The sequence below is a fragment of the Bos taurus genome, chromosome 7 (genome assembly GCF_002263795.3).
Source record: "Bos taurus isolate L1 Dominette 01449 registration number 42190680 breed Hereford chromosome 7, ARS-UCD2.0, whole genome shotgun sequence".
Lineage (NCBI taxonomy): Eukaryota > Metazoa > Chordata > Mammalia > Artiodactyla > Bovidae > Bos > Bos taurus.
In genome coordinates this window covers 101,936,296-101,952,913 of record NC_037334.1, presented here as the reverse complement: position 1 = coordinate 101,952,913, position 16,618 = coordinate 101,936,296, and the positions used below count along the sequence as shown (strand labels likewise).

The following is a 16,618-nucleotide window of genomic DNA, read 5'->3' as shown; positions in this document are numbered from 1 at the left end:
AAAATATGAGGCTAAAAATGCATGGCTATTTTCAAAGATCACTGATCTTCATGAACTCCCAGAGGATAAAATGAAAGGGAAGATTTCACCACAATTATGCTGTAAGTTTCTGGGGGTGGAAAATATATCTGTTTATCTGAGAACATCCCCCAGCACCTGCTGCAGTGTTGGCATATAACAGACATTTAATAGATGCTTATTGATTGTTCATGACAAGATATTAAGATTCACTACAGTGATTAAAATAGATTCTAAAACTGCAACAGTTACTTGAATAAATGGGAGGCAGTGTGGTAAAACAGAAATAACTTTGGATTTGGAACCAGAAAACCCAGGGTTCAGTCCTGGTGTGACTCCAGCCAGCCGTGTTACCTTGCGCAAGTCACTGACTCTTTGAGCTTCAGACTCCTCATCTCTGGAGCAGGGTAATACTTGCTTGAAGAGACACTTACACAAAATTTTCGTTTTCATTTTAAATGGTGTATACAGGCCAACTAGCACAGCAAATGGGATAAGAGGACTCAACGAACAGATCCATGGTACTCTTTGGGTTGAATCATGAACTTAAAAAAATAAACATCAGGGTATCCATCATCTCGGTTTCAGTGTTTCTCTACAAGCTGTCTCCACCTTGACACATTATCTCTGACAATGAGCATATATTCATTAAGTCAGTGACAAAGACTGATGGCTGTGCCACAGCAGAATGAACAACTGTGAAAATCAAACCATGATAACCGTGAGATGCAAAGGAACAACTCTTTTCTAAAAAAGAAATATTCTGCCTAATTATTAATCAGCTGTAAAATATTTGCAAAGATGCACTTTGTCCTAACAAAAAATACATTTTCTCCACCCCTTTGTACTATGACCCCATCCATCCCTTACCAGTAATTTCCAGTGGACGCTGGCATATTGCATCCAAACAGTAACATATGATGGACAGTATCCATGCTGGCACGGGGTTTGAAGTCAACTGTTAAGAGAAAATGATACATGATCCTGAATATAAGTTTTACTTCTGTGTACAAGTGTCACAAGAGACCCCAGCATTCAATATTTTGAAAAGCTGTCTAATACAGATGTCTTGATGCTCTTATGATAGAATGCTCTGGTTATATACATTATTTACTCCTTAAGATGAACATGAATGGATAATTTAATCCAGTAGGATAGTAAACTATTAGTTAATAAAAGAGAAAACAAGATGCTGAAACTACAGATATACTCACACGCACTTACTAAAGCTCTCTTTTAAAGTGATGAGAGATCATGTGGGTACAAAATGAAAGCTCTAGGCTACATATTCACAGTGTATTTCCTTGCAGATCTTGGTAAAGTTCTGAGACCACTCAACACTGCACACACTGCACTGAAACAGTGAGCGGTCAAAGCACGAGGAAAAGGATTCATAACACAAATTTATTACCTTCTTAAAATAACAATAGTCACCGGATTGTGGCATGGAAAAGCAAGTTACTAGAAAAGAAAAGTGGCAAAGTATATCTTTCCAAAAACACAGAAGAATAAAAATGTCCAGAATGAACACCGTGCACTTGTTAAAGCATCGTGTATTGAAAATGACACAGTGCTATGTCTCATCTTGTCCCAAGAACAGTGGTTGAAGGCCATTAAAATAAACAAGTCAGCTCAGAGCTAACACAGAGGAATCAGGGATAAGTTATTTAGTATGATCATGCCCAGCATGAGCTCTTTCCTGCTTTGGGGTTGGCTTATCTCCTTTCATCCACATTCAAAATGCTGCCCTAGTGGGCAGTTTTCAAGTCATCTTTACAGATACAAATGCTAAACACTCTTGGGTGTATGCAAAGCTTCATCTTCTAGCTCTTTTTCTCTATCTTACGAAATTAATAAAATACCACTTACTGCGGAACCGTGTATCTGAGACATGCATATTTATAAAATAAGAGTTGCTCTGCATCAACGAGAGCACGATGGCACGCATGGTGTGCTTGGTCAGGAAATGCAAGGTGCCCACCATGAGCCACCCTGACTCACGGCTTCCATGGGAAATACAGAGCCTTTCATTCACTGCCCTGGAAACAAGAATTTAAAGCCTAAAAATCACATCTTCTCATACCACTATCTAAAAAGATAACCGAGACAGGACAGCAGGGAGATGGACTTGATGTAACCTGAGGCTGTGTTTCCTATTACCAAAGAATGCAGCAAGCCTAGGAGACTGAGTATACTGCGGAAGGAAAGAAGCAATTAGAAATTACAACAGTTCACACGAACCACAGAAAATCATACCACCACCAAGCCTAAATTAACAAGAGAAACGCAAGAGGGATTCCACCCCCGTAGGCTCACTCTCAAGCTGAGTGCAGGGTTTCCTTCCTCCCTTCCAGAATTCTCCCAGGGGATCGGTCTTCGAAAGAGGCAAATTTTAAAAACCTTGGGGAATAACTGGCCTTTGTCTTCTACTCACCTTATACTTATTTTGGTATATGATGCAATTTGTTATTTTATATTACTTTTTGTCAAATGATTTCTATCATTCTCTGCGTTACTATAACTCTTTAGTCTGACTAAACCTACCTCCCACTGTTTGTTTGTTTTCAATATCTATCCCTAGGCCAGTCTATGATGGGTTGTCAAACAAGAGGCTGACTGCTCTGCTTTTTCAGAATCGATGTAGATGATGACATGGTTCCCAGTCCCCTTAGATTCTTTGGTTATGGGTGGATTATATGAACAGCTTTCTTTATGACTGAGTCATTCTGGAAATTCTGGTAATAAACCAACACGGCCACATGCATTTTATCAAGGATTATACTGTTACATAAATATGTGAGTTCGAGGTCTCAGCTAAAAATTCAGGTGGAATGATCCAGGAGAAGATTGGGATTACATGTCTCTTATTCAAGGAAGAGGTCAGGGAACGACATGTTTGGAAACCACTCAAAAACTGAGCCCTGAAGCCATGGGGATAGACAAAAGCACCAGAGGTGACAGCAGGAACCACAGAAAAGGTTCAGGACAGTTTTAGGGAAAGGTCTGAGCTCTTAGGAGCTGTGCAGAAGACCCCAACTGTGTTTTCTCTTATAGTAATGCAGTGTGTGTACTGTTGTGAAACAAAGCAAAAACCTTTTTGGAAGAAGAGTGGGCTCTCTTTAAATTTATAAAATGAAATATGAAGCAAAAGATTCAGGTAGGGACAGAGAGGAGACCTGCTGGGAGAACAGATCATGAAGACAACAACACACAGTCTCTGCGGCTTTTCATTAGCAAGGAAAGCCAGGAGTTTTGTGCGGGGCTGCTGCTTATGAAGAGGATCTTCTCACTGTCCTTTGTAAAGGGCAAACATTATTCAAAGTACAACTTCTCGAGCCATTTTCTAATTTTTTTTCCTTGTCTGACATACTATTTTCAGAACCACTCATTTGTCCCACACTGAACTCTTCCTAGATATGTGTTTAATTTCAGTTTCTATAATGAGAAACAAATCAATATCTGTTAGTGCTAGCAAAAGAAAATCCCTCAGAGTTTCCCCTCATAAAAACTGATTCTCACTGACTTATACATTCTCCAGAAACTCAGGATCTAATTTAAATGCTAAGTAAATTATTGGTACAGAGTGGAAACAAACAACTAGCCATCTCCCTCATCTCCTGAAGAAAGAATATACTGTCAAACTATTCATATAATTAAAACTCAAAGCAAAACTCACTCCAAGTTGAAACACACATCCAGCAAAAGGAATGGCATATCCAAGTGTAAATGTAAATCAAACAGTAGATGCCGTAAAACAGCAAAAATAAGGCAAGAGTTGGACGATTTCATTGAAGGGCCTGCTGCAAGTACTGGGCAGAGGTCACCTGGGAAAAGATCAGGCTGACAGGTTCATTCACCGGGTTTGTCCCACTCCTACTTATGAGTCCTGACTTTGCAAGAGAAGACCCTCCACCCCGAGGGAATAAGGTCCATGAGCATAGGATACACAGACAACTATGCTAGAGATTTCAACACTGCACAAAATAGACTATGGAAAAACAGTTAAAAATCACATCTTAAATTCCCCCTTCTTTCTTTTTCTCCGAACATACACGGAAAGAAATAAAGGATCAAGGGAAAGAGAGGTAGCAGATAATAATGAAAACAACTGCACCTTTAAGTGTGTGATTCTGACAGGCAGAATAAACAAAGGCGGCCCTGAGATGGTGACCAAAAGGCAAAACACAGCCTTGTGCGAATGCAGGGGACGATTACACCTGGTAAGATTAGAAGTGCCGCTGACTCTTCTAACTCAATAATAAGATGACAGCTGCTTAAGCGGAAGTGGTTCTTCGGTCCCAGTAGGTGTGAGCAGTTCAGACCGCCTGATGGATAAGACCAGGGAAAATTTTACAGGCAAGGAAGTGTCAGTAAGGGCTAGAAAACAAATACGTTTTTCAAAGGCCTGAGACTCCAGAAATAGTGACTCAAGAACATTAATTAAAGGAAATGTGATGATGCTGAAAGTGCATAGGCTGGAGGATTTCCGGGAGAATAGAGCCATCTGAAAGGAAAGACTTGAAAGTACATGTGTGGGCATCCCGAGCAGAGAGAACTAGGCCTATTTTCTGGAGTTCTAAGCAAAATTTGTTCTAATTGCATGAGCTCGTTCAGGATTTATGGCCTCTTTTAGCTCACATCAGACTACAATCAGGGCCATGACATTTTCTAAAAATGTGATCTAGGAGAGAATTTCATCTAGTATTTGGCTTTCTCTCCATTTTTCCTTTCCAAAGAGGATATCCAGGTCTGCATGTCAAATTCTGATGTATTTGCCAGACTCAGGATGTGGAAATATTTCAAAGAACCCACATAGCCAAGTGAAGCAATATGCAATTTAGAAGATAACAATGTACACATATAACCTACTCCCAAAGGCCACTGGAAATGGGAGCAAAGGAAGGCAGTAAGGAAATATTATCAGTCAGTTAGTTCAGTTCAGTCGCTCAGTTGTGTCAGACTCTGCAACCCCATGGATTGAGGCATGCCAGGCCTCCCTGTCCATCACCAACTCCTGGAGTTTACTCAAACTTGTGTCCATTGAATCAGTGATACCATCCAACCATCTCATCCTCTGTCGTCCCCTTCTTCTCCTGCCTTCAATCTTTTCCAGCATTAGGGTCTCTTCCATTGAGTCAGTTCTTCGCATCACGTGGCCAAAGTATTGGAGTTTCAGCTTCAGCATCTGCCCTTCCAATGAACATTCAGGACTGATTTCCTTTAGGATGGACTGGTTTGATCTCTTTGCAGTCCAAGGGACTCCACTTATCCATGTTTAAAAAGTACTATAGACATGGATAATTAACCTGTCAAATAAAGAACTGACTTGCAAATGCAAGTCTGAATCTCCAGAGATTAGGCATTCCTAAATTATTGCCTGTATATATCATCGGAGAAAACTGTTAACTTTGTTTCTTTTTTTCTCCCAGTGGAATCATACTATACACAGTAAACAGCTTATTTCACATACTGTGGAAATTTCTACATGCTATTAAACAATTTTTCGTCAACAGTACTTTTCACTAGTGCTATGCTTCAGAATTACCCTATGGAGCTGATTTAAAATACAGGCACTCATGGTCAACCCTGGATCAGCTCTGCCTCTTACCCTATCAGTAGCTTTTTTTGAATCTACAGAGGCCGTTCCAGGCAAGCACATCTTTGCAAAATTTCACAGGTGAATGAGAGGTGATCCCGACAGCAGTCAACACTTTTAGTGGCTGACTATGTTCTATTATGTGAGCATCCTCAAGAGTTTAGTTAACTTATTTTAGTTAACTTGGATTATCTAGCTCTTTCAAATGTACAGGGTAAACAGTAAAAACAAGATTTCTTTTAAAACAAATTTATAAAACCTTTTGAAGGCAAAAATCAGTTGACCCTTTAGAATTGTTTTATTAAATCAGATCACTGATTTAATCACTGAGATCACTGGAATGCTATATTACATCAGACAAAATTAGCTGTATCACCTAAATTCATTTTAGGGCACAGGTCTGAAGCAAGCATACAAATGGGGCCCCTGGTGATTCACGTCTGCAACAGAGTCAGTTTTCTAATAATCCTACTGCTTTCAAGCCATTTTCAATATTGAGAAAAATAGGCATAAGGTTCAAGAAATAATAATGTATAAAAGTTGTCATAATTAAAATTCCTGGCCCTTAATATCATTCCCATAAACATTTGCTTTCCAAAAAAAAATAAAGATTATATTTCAAGAACTATTCATAGGAACTGAAGATAATGCAAAAATGGTAATTTAAGTGTAGGATATGATCAGCTTTAATGTTCATAATCTTGCAGTTGGGCGAGAAAGGTTCAGATAATTGTAAAGCTCACAGCAGCGGAGTCCATTTGGCAGCTTGCTGAAGACCCACAGCAATGGCATATTACATTATCTCCTGCCAGCTTCCCACAAACCATAAAGCAATTCTACACTAAAATAAAGACCTCTGCTTGAACATTTTTAATCAGAAAGTTTAATAGAAAAGTTGTCGTTAGCTCTCGCTAGCTTGGACCATGATGTACAATTCAGAAAGAATCCTTAACATGTTTTATGAGGACTTTAAGCGACTGTTGCCAAATTAACCAAGAAATAAGACACCTGAGAGGGCCTATAAATCGAGTGCAAATTTCAAGTGAAACAATCCTTACTGCCGAATAAAGGAATTTCAGCACCAAAAAGAATTAAACTTCTAGATGATATACCTTTTAAAAGGAAACTTTCCGGTATATGCCAGAACCAACTAAACAATCAATAAATAGACTTTATCAGTCAGGCTATGCAAGATAAAACAGCATAAGCTTCATTAAGCCCTGTTTTTGTAATGTCATCTCTATAACATCCCCCTATTAATTTCCCAGAAAAGCAAACCCACAGTCCCCTTATTGCCTTTCCAGAATCCTCCAGCAGTCTCTGACACCTCGCCATGATTCCAACAAGACAACCTCCAACATCCAGTCTGAGCTCTCACTGGCTGCCCTTCTCACCTACTAACCACACCCACTAACCCTGACTGAAGGCTTACCCTGCGGGCTTCACCGGTAGCTTGCCAGTCCAGGTTCGATGCACGATACTGGATGCTTGGGGCTGCAGCACTGGGACGACCCAGAGGGATGGTATGGGGAGGGAGGAGGGAGGAGGGTCCAGGATGGGGAACACATGTATACCTGTGGCGGATTCATTTTGATATTTGGCAAAACTAATACAATTATATAAAGTTTAAAAATAAAATAAAAATAAATAAATAACACAGCCAAAAACAAAACAAAACAAACAAACACACACAAAAAAATAGAATCTCCTTGCAATGCAGAAGACCTGGGTTCGATCACTGGGTCGGGAAGATCCCCCAGAGATGGGAATGGCAACCCACTCCAGTGTTCTTGAAATCCTATGGACAGGGGAGCCTGGTGGGCAACAGTCCAGTTTAGTTCAGTTTAGAGCTCAGTCATGTCCTACTCTTTGCAACCCCATGGACCACAGCATGCCAGGCCTCCCTGTCCATCACCAACTTCCAGAGTTTACTCAAACTCAAGTCCATTGAGTCGGTGATGCCATCCAGCCATCTCATCCTCTGTCGTCCCCTTCTCCTCCTACCTTCAATCTTTCCCAGCATCAGGGTCTTTTCCAGTGAGTCAGTTCTTCACATCAGGTGGCCAAAGTATTAGAGTTTCAGCTTCAGCATCAGTCCTTCCAATGAATATTCAGGACTGATTTCCTTTAGGATGGACTGGTTGGATCTCCTTGCAGTCCAAGGGACTCTCAAGAGTCTTCTCCAACACTGCAGTTCCAAAGCATCAATTTTTCGGCACTCCAACTTTCTATATAGTCCAACTCTCACATCCATGGAGTCGCAAAGAGCAGGACACAACTGAGTGATCAACACTTTCACTTTCTACCTTGTGCATGGCTCACTTATGGTTCACAATGGCCTTGTGAGTCTGGTCCTTCCTCCCTTAACAGATGAGGCTGAAGGAAAGAGAGGCTGAGTGACTGCCCATGGCCGTGCAGCCTGCAAGAGGTGAGGCTCACGTGTGAGCCCAATATGCTCCAAAAATTAAGCGCTCATATGGTTGGCAGCTAGAACATTCTCCTCCCTCTGCAGATCCAAACAGACCATCCTCCCAGATCCAGATCAAACCTTGCCATTTCTCTCATGAGATTTTTTTTTTTCTGACTGAAATAGTTCACATTGGTCTTTTCAGAGCCGGCCACTGAAATTGTCCCCACTGCAATAGTTGAAATGGCTACTTCGAACAACTGTCAAAATGCCAAGAAGCTGCAGACACTGAAGGACGTTTTATACAGCAAACCTGATTCAACCCTGGGCTTTAAGAATTGGCCATTTTCTGGGGAGTGAGGAGGGGTGGCATTTTGACACTATGGCATTAAAACAGCTTTGTCAACCTGTCAGTTACTTTTTGGAGACCTCCAGATGCATCAATTGAAGACATTTCTAACTCTCAGTTTCATAAAATATAATGAAATGGTTCCTACTCTTCCTAATTTTTTTTTTTATTACCTGACAAAACTCTGGAGGTTTGGGGGTTGTCATGTTGGAAACGTGGGTATTTGGAGCAGATGATAGAAGACATTCGAGAAATACAGAGCTGAGACAGAGTATATAGCAACAGTTTCTTGTTCATGATGAGCAGCAAGCGAATGAGATTTTATCTAGTCATCACAGACCGCCAGTACACTGCATCTTATTTGTGCTATTTCAGCTCTCTCCAAGTGGCCTGCACTAAGAAATGAGAATAGCCTCCAAGGGTGCCTGCTGGAAGGTACCCGATGGTCGTGTGGAAGACAGAGACTAAATTATTCATGTTGGAGACAACCCTAGGTGAAGAGAGAAGGGAGGGCATGCGTAGTCAACTAATTGGGAGCAGAAAGGTGACAGAGTAATTGCATGGGGACAGACACTCACACACACACCCTTCTATTCAATATTTATGGCTGTCAAGGCCATAAGATACGGGTAAATGAGCACTGTATCCTGCCAGACCTTGGTCTCTACAGTCACACTATGTAGCTGACCCATAAACACGATCAAAATTAGACTGTGCCCACAGTTTTTGAAGTACCCCAATATCACCTTAACATGTGCTTTGTTTAAGAAAGCTCACGTTTGGAAATACCCGAATCTAACTGTACAATTCTGCTGTGTTCTGCATTCAACAGAAAAGCCCAAGAAAACGAAAAGCAATGCATCATTAGATGAATTTTTGTCTATTTCTAAATTCGATGCTTCTATCTCATTTGTATAGTGCAATTTGATAGATAGGGACCTGCCATCATTCACTAAGGAAAAGACACATTTATTTACTGGTCATCCATGTGAGGAAAAGCAAGTGGATGAAGATGACAGTCAAATTTCTTGGCTGAGTGGGCTGCTGTCAGAGCCAATTCTTCTGAGTGTCTATAAAACACCTTTTAGACAGCATCACAGTTCAGTGGTCAAATGTAGATTTTCTCATACCCTCGCCTGTTCCAATTCTGTGGCTCTTTATTAAAAAACAAAAACAAAAGTAATGTTCTAGAGGAAGCTATGATTTTCTTAAAAATATAAAAATTATACTTATCTTCATTAGAGTATTTTCTGAAACATCTACTTTTATTCATATTTAGTAACTCAACGCCAACATATAAACACATCAAGCATGTTGGATAGGCTTGTATGTACATATTACAGACATATGCACATAAAATTCCATGACAACTGTGATGGTATCCTCTCAAAATTAAGATATATGTTTATTTACATGTTACATAATTAGTTGCATAAGCATAAAGCCAGAATTAAAAATTACTCAAATGTAATTTGGGGTTTTACCACTATCAGAAGAGTTTGTTTTAGTCCTCATAAACAGTCTGCCTTTTGGGAATTTCTTCAGAAATTTAAAAAGCAAGGGAGAAAGTCCTTTTCCTATGTTGTAACATTTGTATTCTTGTCTCCTAGAATCCTGCCACGTTGTGATTTCCTTGAATTTGTAACATACCACATCCCCAGGGCTAGCCCAATAACTGGCACATAATAGGATTTTTAAAAATTTGCTGATTTATGAACAAGTGGTTTTTCTTAAAAAAACAATTATTCCCTTATATTCAAACAATTACAATTTAAGACAAAAGAGTAAACTGTCTACTATTCAATATATTGCCTTAGAAAATGTGCAAACAGAACACTTTTTTTTAGTATCCACTCATGTAATAGGCAAGCAGCTTCTGAGTCCTTACCATGCCTGCTGGCTTTTAATTTTTTTTTAATTTATTTTTAAATTGGACTATAATTGCTTTATAATTAGGTGCTAGTTTCTGCTGTACAACATGAATCAGCTATATGTATACATATAAACCCTCCCTCTTGAGGCTCCCTCGCACACTCCTCCCCCTATCCCACCCCTCTAGGTCATCGCAGAGCACTGGGTTGGGCTCCCTGTGTTACACGGCAGCTCCCCGCTGGCTGGCTGTTTTACACGTGGTCATGTATATATGTCAAGGCTGCTCTCCCAGCTTGTCCCACCCTCTCCTTCCCCTACTGTGTCCACAAGTCCATTATCTATGTTGGTGTCTCTATTGCTGCCCTGTAGCATTCAAACATTTTTACAGCACAATGAAAACAAAATATAATATATATATATAAATATAAAAATTTAAATACAAAATATTATTTCATATTAAAAATATTTTAAATATATAATATATAAAAATAAAATATAAATATATTAAATATATAAATATAAAATATTTTTAAGTGTCTTAAATGAACAAAGTTTTACAGGTCTTTGCAAATCTTCATTTTTAACCACATTTAATCTTATGATAAGGTGCCCTGAGACCCAGAATTTCAGACAACCCACAAAAAGGCCAAAGTTTCATTCATGGAAAAGCCTTGGTTACCTCACAAGTATTACCTTTCACTTTGGGAATTAGGATACATTATGTTTAATTACCCTTCCAACATATAAGCCCTTTTCCTTCTGCAAATCTTTACATCTTCATGTGTATTGGGTTTTATTTTGTAAGACAGTTTGCAGTTTACCTTTCTTGCAGAACTGCCCAGAGTGTTCCCAGTAAGGAATTACGGAATACTTGTTTCTCGTGTGAGGAAGATAGCAATGCGCTTCTGCTGTATTTCAGCTTCTTCTATGCATTTGCTAACTTCTCCCCTCTAGTCCCTATGTCATCATCCCCACACCTACATCTGTTACGATTTGAATGGCATTCAGGGAAGCAGCACACACACAGTAAAAAGCTTGGGCATGTTCCTTAAGCTCTCTGACCTCTTGCTTCTTCCGTAAAATAGCTTAAATATGCTTAGTTTTCAGTATCTTAGTGTCTGGCAAGTCCTCAGTAAACGATGGCTGGTGGTGGGTTGACTCTAAGAACAAGTATTCCTTTAATAGGACCACTACTGTCCTAGGACCTGATTAAACCACAGACACAGATGTTCCTATTTCCGTTTCTCTGTAAAAACACAACAACTAACAGTGTCATCCTAAGAATTAATGAGATTACACATGCAAATATGTAAAGAATTGGTACTTCTCTTTGGTTTTCGGTTTTCCAGTTCTATTTTGCCTACACCTAAACTTCTGTGGTTGCTGAATTATGTAAACAATGGCAACCAAAAATCTCCTGGGGGTGGTAAATTAAAGGATTAACACTGAAGATAATCATGTTTTGAACAGGTGACAAAATGATTAGTCTTCATGCAGTCCTCCCAGCAATAAAGAAGAAATACTGAAGATATTGCGTTGGCCAAAAAGTTCATTTGGGGTTTTCATTAACACCTGATGGAAAAACCCGAAAGAACTTTCTGGCCAACCTGGTAGTTATAATTCTTATATGATCCTTCAAGTTGCCTAAGAAAAATGGACAAACATTTAATACCCTGGTTCTAATATGGCCCTTTATGTGTTTCCTGTAAATATTTTTCTTGACTGAATATACTGACTTGTACTTTCAACTTTAAGTTACGTGAAAGTAAACACATTTCTACTAGGAGCGCAATCACACATTCCAGGATATATATTTATAGGCCTTCGAGTCACCAGCTCTGACATCATTTACCACTACCTCCAGAAACAAACCAGGAACCTGTTAATGTGAGACCCATAGTACTGCTCTGAAACACGACTAACATATTTACACAGGTGTGTAGAGTGGCCTTCTCTTCAAAAACAGGAGCAATCAAGTCTACCCCAAACTCGGACAAAGAAAATACAAAATTAGGAAAAAAAACTTCAGGTACAGTTTCTTTTTATTAGCAAACATTATTTTCTCCTAGGCTGTCAAATATGTGGATATGATTGAAGAAAGCTTTACTGTTAGTACTTTAATTATGAATTTATATCCTAAACCACTTTTAGTGTTACTCAAAGCATGACAATTCGAAACTTAAGAATTACTTTTGTCCCTTTTAAAGTTCAGGATCTAGAAGCACCAACTTTCTAACTTTCTTCCTAATAATATTCAATGATTACACAAAGGAATGTCAGTCAGGCAATGCTCAGCTTTCCAAGGTCTGACTTATTTCTAGGAATTAACTATGGAGCAAGTTTTGTTTAGAGAGTGTTGGTACAGGCTGTATTTTCTGTTGTGACTGCCACCAAAATATGTGAAAAAAACCTGATGCACATTGTTCTGGATTTGAAGATCTGTAATATATTTTTCTGTGAAGAACGCCTCATGAAAGTTCATCCTCCGATGGCCCCAAGGCTACTATACACGTTTTGTGATTCACATAATTGCCATTTCAGACAGCCCAGTTGGAGGTTAGTCTCAAGGCACCAAAGTACAAACTCTCATTACCAGCACTTTCTCTTCGAAATCAACTTTTCAAAACAGAAAAGTAAGGCAAGGGGAGCAAATCCATGAATAATTTGCCAATCACACATCTTCCCCAAACAGTTGAAAGTCTGTCATAAAGCATGTTTAAATTAAAACAACCCAGATGAAAACAGATGGTGCTCTGTCACATTTCCCGTCTGATTGAAAGGCTCAGCTGGGGAAGGAGCTGTCATTTAAGTGTCCTCTGACTCTATAGACGGCAGAGTCTGTCCTCCCCCTCTCCCTCCCTCCTGCTCTTCCTTCTCTTATTCTCTACTTCCATGCCTTCCTACCCATCCACCTGTCAGACAGGTAAAATCTTACATCCCCCAGTGCTGATCTAAGTGCAGTCGATTTATAGCATGAACCAGCAGGTAAACAGAGGGTCCACTGAGTGGAGCGGAATGAAGCATCCAGCCAGACAGAAAGCCAGTCCTCTATAAATGGGCCACATGGTGCTTGCGGCCACTGACATCTGCATGCAGCCCCTTAACTACTATTCCTCACGAGTCTCTCCAGATACAGTTAGTAAGCTTGTCTCTCAGTGGCTCACTAGTAGTATTCCTGCATTAGGCATTATCAATGTGTTTCAGAAACTGACAGTAGAAGATTAACGCGCTCATAACCATCAAAGAGAACCTTTCACTGATCTCAAATAGCTGCCTTTCCTTCCATGGCCCACCCCTCTGCACCATCCAATTAATACTTACTCACGAAGGCTTCCTCATCCATTGGCAAACGCACTGACATGCAGAAGTACGTATCAGACTGTGAAGAAAGAAAGACACAAAATTCAAATTAAACTGCTGCTAACGACGAAGAAATAACTTGTAAAAGCGTGGGCTCTGTGACTGAAAAAGGACTACTGGTCCATCTGAGGTGAGGTTATCTGTCAAATGTTGGGTGCCAGATGAATGCAAGGGCTAAGTCTAGAACTTAGGTACTCGAAACATTTTTCTATGACTCTCTTCTAAATGCTTATTTAGAAAATTCCATATATAATCTGATTTGTAAAATGATGCTAAATCCTATTTGTTAAAATAAATTTGAGTAATATTTCTAGTACTGTCACAGTTAAAAGGCAATATTTTAAACAGTCTACAGAAATAGTAAAATATTTCAATGCATTTGATTTTAAAATGTAGGAGTTAGTTTTGACCATCTTTGCTATATGCATAATTAAATATTTAATTTCCAGAATTACTTTATTAAATTATTAATTTAACAGAATTAAAATATTAATTTCAAAGACATAGTGAATAAAGGGTGGTTTTAATACATATATTTGGTTGTTCTCTCTTTAAAATTTTTATGTAGAGCACTGAAGAAATCAACGTTAATTAAAGTTATTCTTTCTTTTCCAGTTTTCAGTCTCTTATCTAAGTTGCTATTTTCCACTATTAAGTATACTGACAATAAGATTTTATTGATAAAAACTGCAAAGTAAGGATAATGGGGATCTGTTGATATGTGCATTCACTTTCTTAATGAAAATCCATATGCAGTGAAGTATGTGCTGTGATTGGTAATATACCCAATACAAATAGAGACTGAACCCATTTAATAACTCATACTTTATGGATTATTACTGCACAGTGGTGGAATCAAGAGACTCCACAAACATGGACACAGATCATCTGAGTTTCTTTAAACCTACTGGTCAGCGCCACAACTGTGAAATTTGAACCTCTTTTTTCATTTCTGCCTTGCAAGGAGATTCAAATACACATCAAAGAAATATCTTAAAATTAGAAAAATTACATAAATATGATTCAGTCTTTATCATTACTTTTGTATACACTATTTCTTCTAGTTGAACAATCTGTTTCATTTCTTAACGGGCTTTATAATTACTTAGGTTCACTTTTATTTTGGTTAGAAGGAAACAGGCTGGGAGATGTCGAAGGTTGCACAGCAAGAAGGTTAAGCCACATAAATGCTGGAGATGTAGCTTCTGTATCCAGAACTTAAGAAATATACTAGCAAAATATTAATAATGCTTATAGATCTTATAATCATGTACAAGATTACTCATGAATATTTTCCTATCTTTGAATTTCTAATGTTACAAAACAGACCTATTCTGTTCTAACAGAAATAGTAATAAATTCAAGATTCCCTTCTATTTGATCATCCTGAGCTATGAGTATTTCAGGACTGAAAGATATTCGTGGCTACTATCACTGCTGTTGGGCTTTCCTGGTGGCTCGGATGGTAATGAATCTGCCCACAATGCGGGAGACCTGGGTTTGATCCCTGGGTTGGGAAGATCCCCTGGAGAAGAGAATGGCAACCCACTACAGTATTCTTGCCTGGAGAATTCCATGGACAGAGGAGCCTGGCAGACAACAGTCCACGGGATTTCAAAGAGTAGGACACGACTGAGCAACTAACACACACACATAGCTGCTGCTGCTACTATTTCCAGCCAATAGTTACTGAATTCTTATTATGTGCCAGGCATGGTTCTCAATGTTTTATGTGTATTATACCATTTAATAACAAAAACAGTCCAATATGATAGGTGTGTGTGTGTGCTCAGTTGTTTCTGGCTCTGTGCGACCCCCATGGACTGTAGCCCGCCAGAGCTCCTCTGTCCATGGGATTTTTCCAAGCAAGATTACTGAAGTGGGTTGCAATTTCCTCCTCCACGGAATCTTCCCGACCCAGGGATCAAACCCAGGTCCGCTGCGTTGGCAGGTGGATTCTTTACCCTGAGTGCCACCTGGGAAGCCCTAATACGATACAGAGATACTCCTTTAAAGATAGTAGGAGTAGTAACTAGCATCTGTTGACAGCTTTATGAGCAAGCACTGCTCGAAGCACTTTACATGTACTGTATAACTCCTTCGATCCTTCAAACATTCCCACGATACAAGTACTACTATTATCTTCATTTAACAGATGAGGCAGACCAAGGTCTAGGTAACTCCCAATCACTCTAGCCAAGACCTAGCAGTGTGCAGATCGGCTCCTGAACCCCTCTTAGTGCAGTCACTTTAGAAGGCTGGCAACTGTGAATCCTTCCTCTGCCTCTGTGCATTGTAAATCTTCCACCCAGAACTGTCTTCTCACATCAAGGAGATAGTTCTGCCCTAGTTCTCGGCCACTGGCTGCCTTACTCTAATTTACATCACTGCCTCCTGTCATAACGATCGGACCAGTTTGCTTTTCCTCTGGAGAAGTGCCAATCAACAAATCCAGATGGCCTAGTCTCCTGGACTAACCACCTCAGCCCCCTCAGGGCCTTTCCTTTTCATTTCAGCGAAGGCGAACTCAACTCACGCTGGACCTCCTTCCTTATTTCCAAGTTTTTTACTGAAAAACAAAGCAAAACTATTCTTCCCACTTTAACCAGTGACCATGTACATTAACAAGTGAAGAGCTGGGATCTGAACACAAGCAGAGTGCCTTAGGCACTACAGGTCACTCAAAGCCATAGAACAATCAATGACTTAGAAGTGAATGCCAATCAAAAGTAAATTTAAAATCGCTAAGTAAACACTTATAACAAGAAAGGAACCAAAGGTTCCAATGAAAAGCAAACCAAAGAGAAGTTCTTTTAAATTTGAACTTCTAATTTGGGGGTTTTATTTTACCTTTGATTTTATCATAAGCCACCCTCAAGCTGTTTTTGGAATAGACAAGTTACAGGCGTAGACATGTATGTCAAATTCAGCAAGTTGGTTCTTTCGATTAAAAACAAAAAACTAAAAAACAAACTAATTAGATGTAACTAATAATGGTTCAGTCAGTTCAGTTCAG

At 39.3% G+C, this 16,618-nt stretch overlaps 1 protein-coding gene across 2 annotated transcripts in view; it reads right to left on the bottom strand.

Moving 5' to 3' along the window:
* The window catches only part of PAM (peptidylglycine alpha-amidating monooxygenase), a 333,859-nt gene that overhangs the window by 131,534 nt on the left and 185,707 nt on the right, over positions 1 to 16,618 (bottom strand). For both annotated transcript variants that reach the window (XM_005209762.5, NM_173948.2), the window contains 2 exon segments: positions 13,564 to 13,621; positions 889 to 976 (listed from right to left, as the gene is read on the bottom strand). In XM_005209762.5, coding sequence (XP_005209819.1) covers positions 889 to 976; positions 13,564 to 13,621 — 146 coding nt within the window.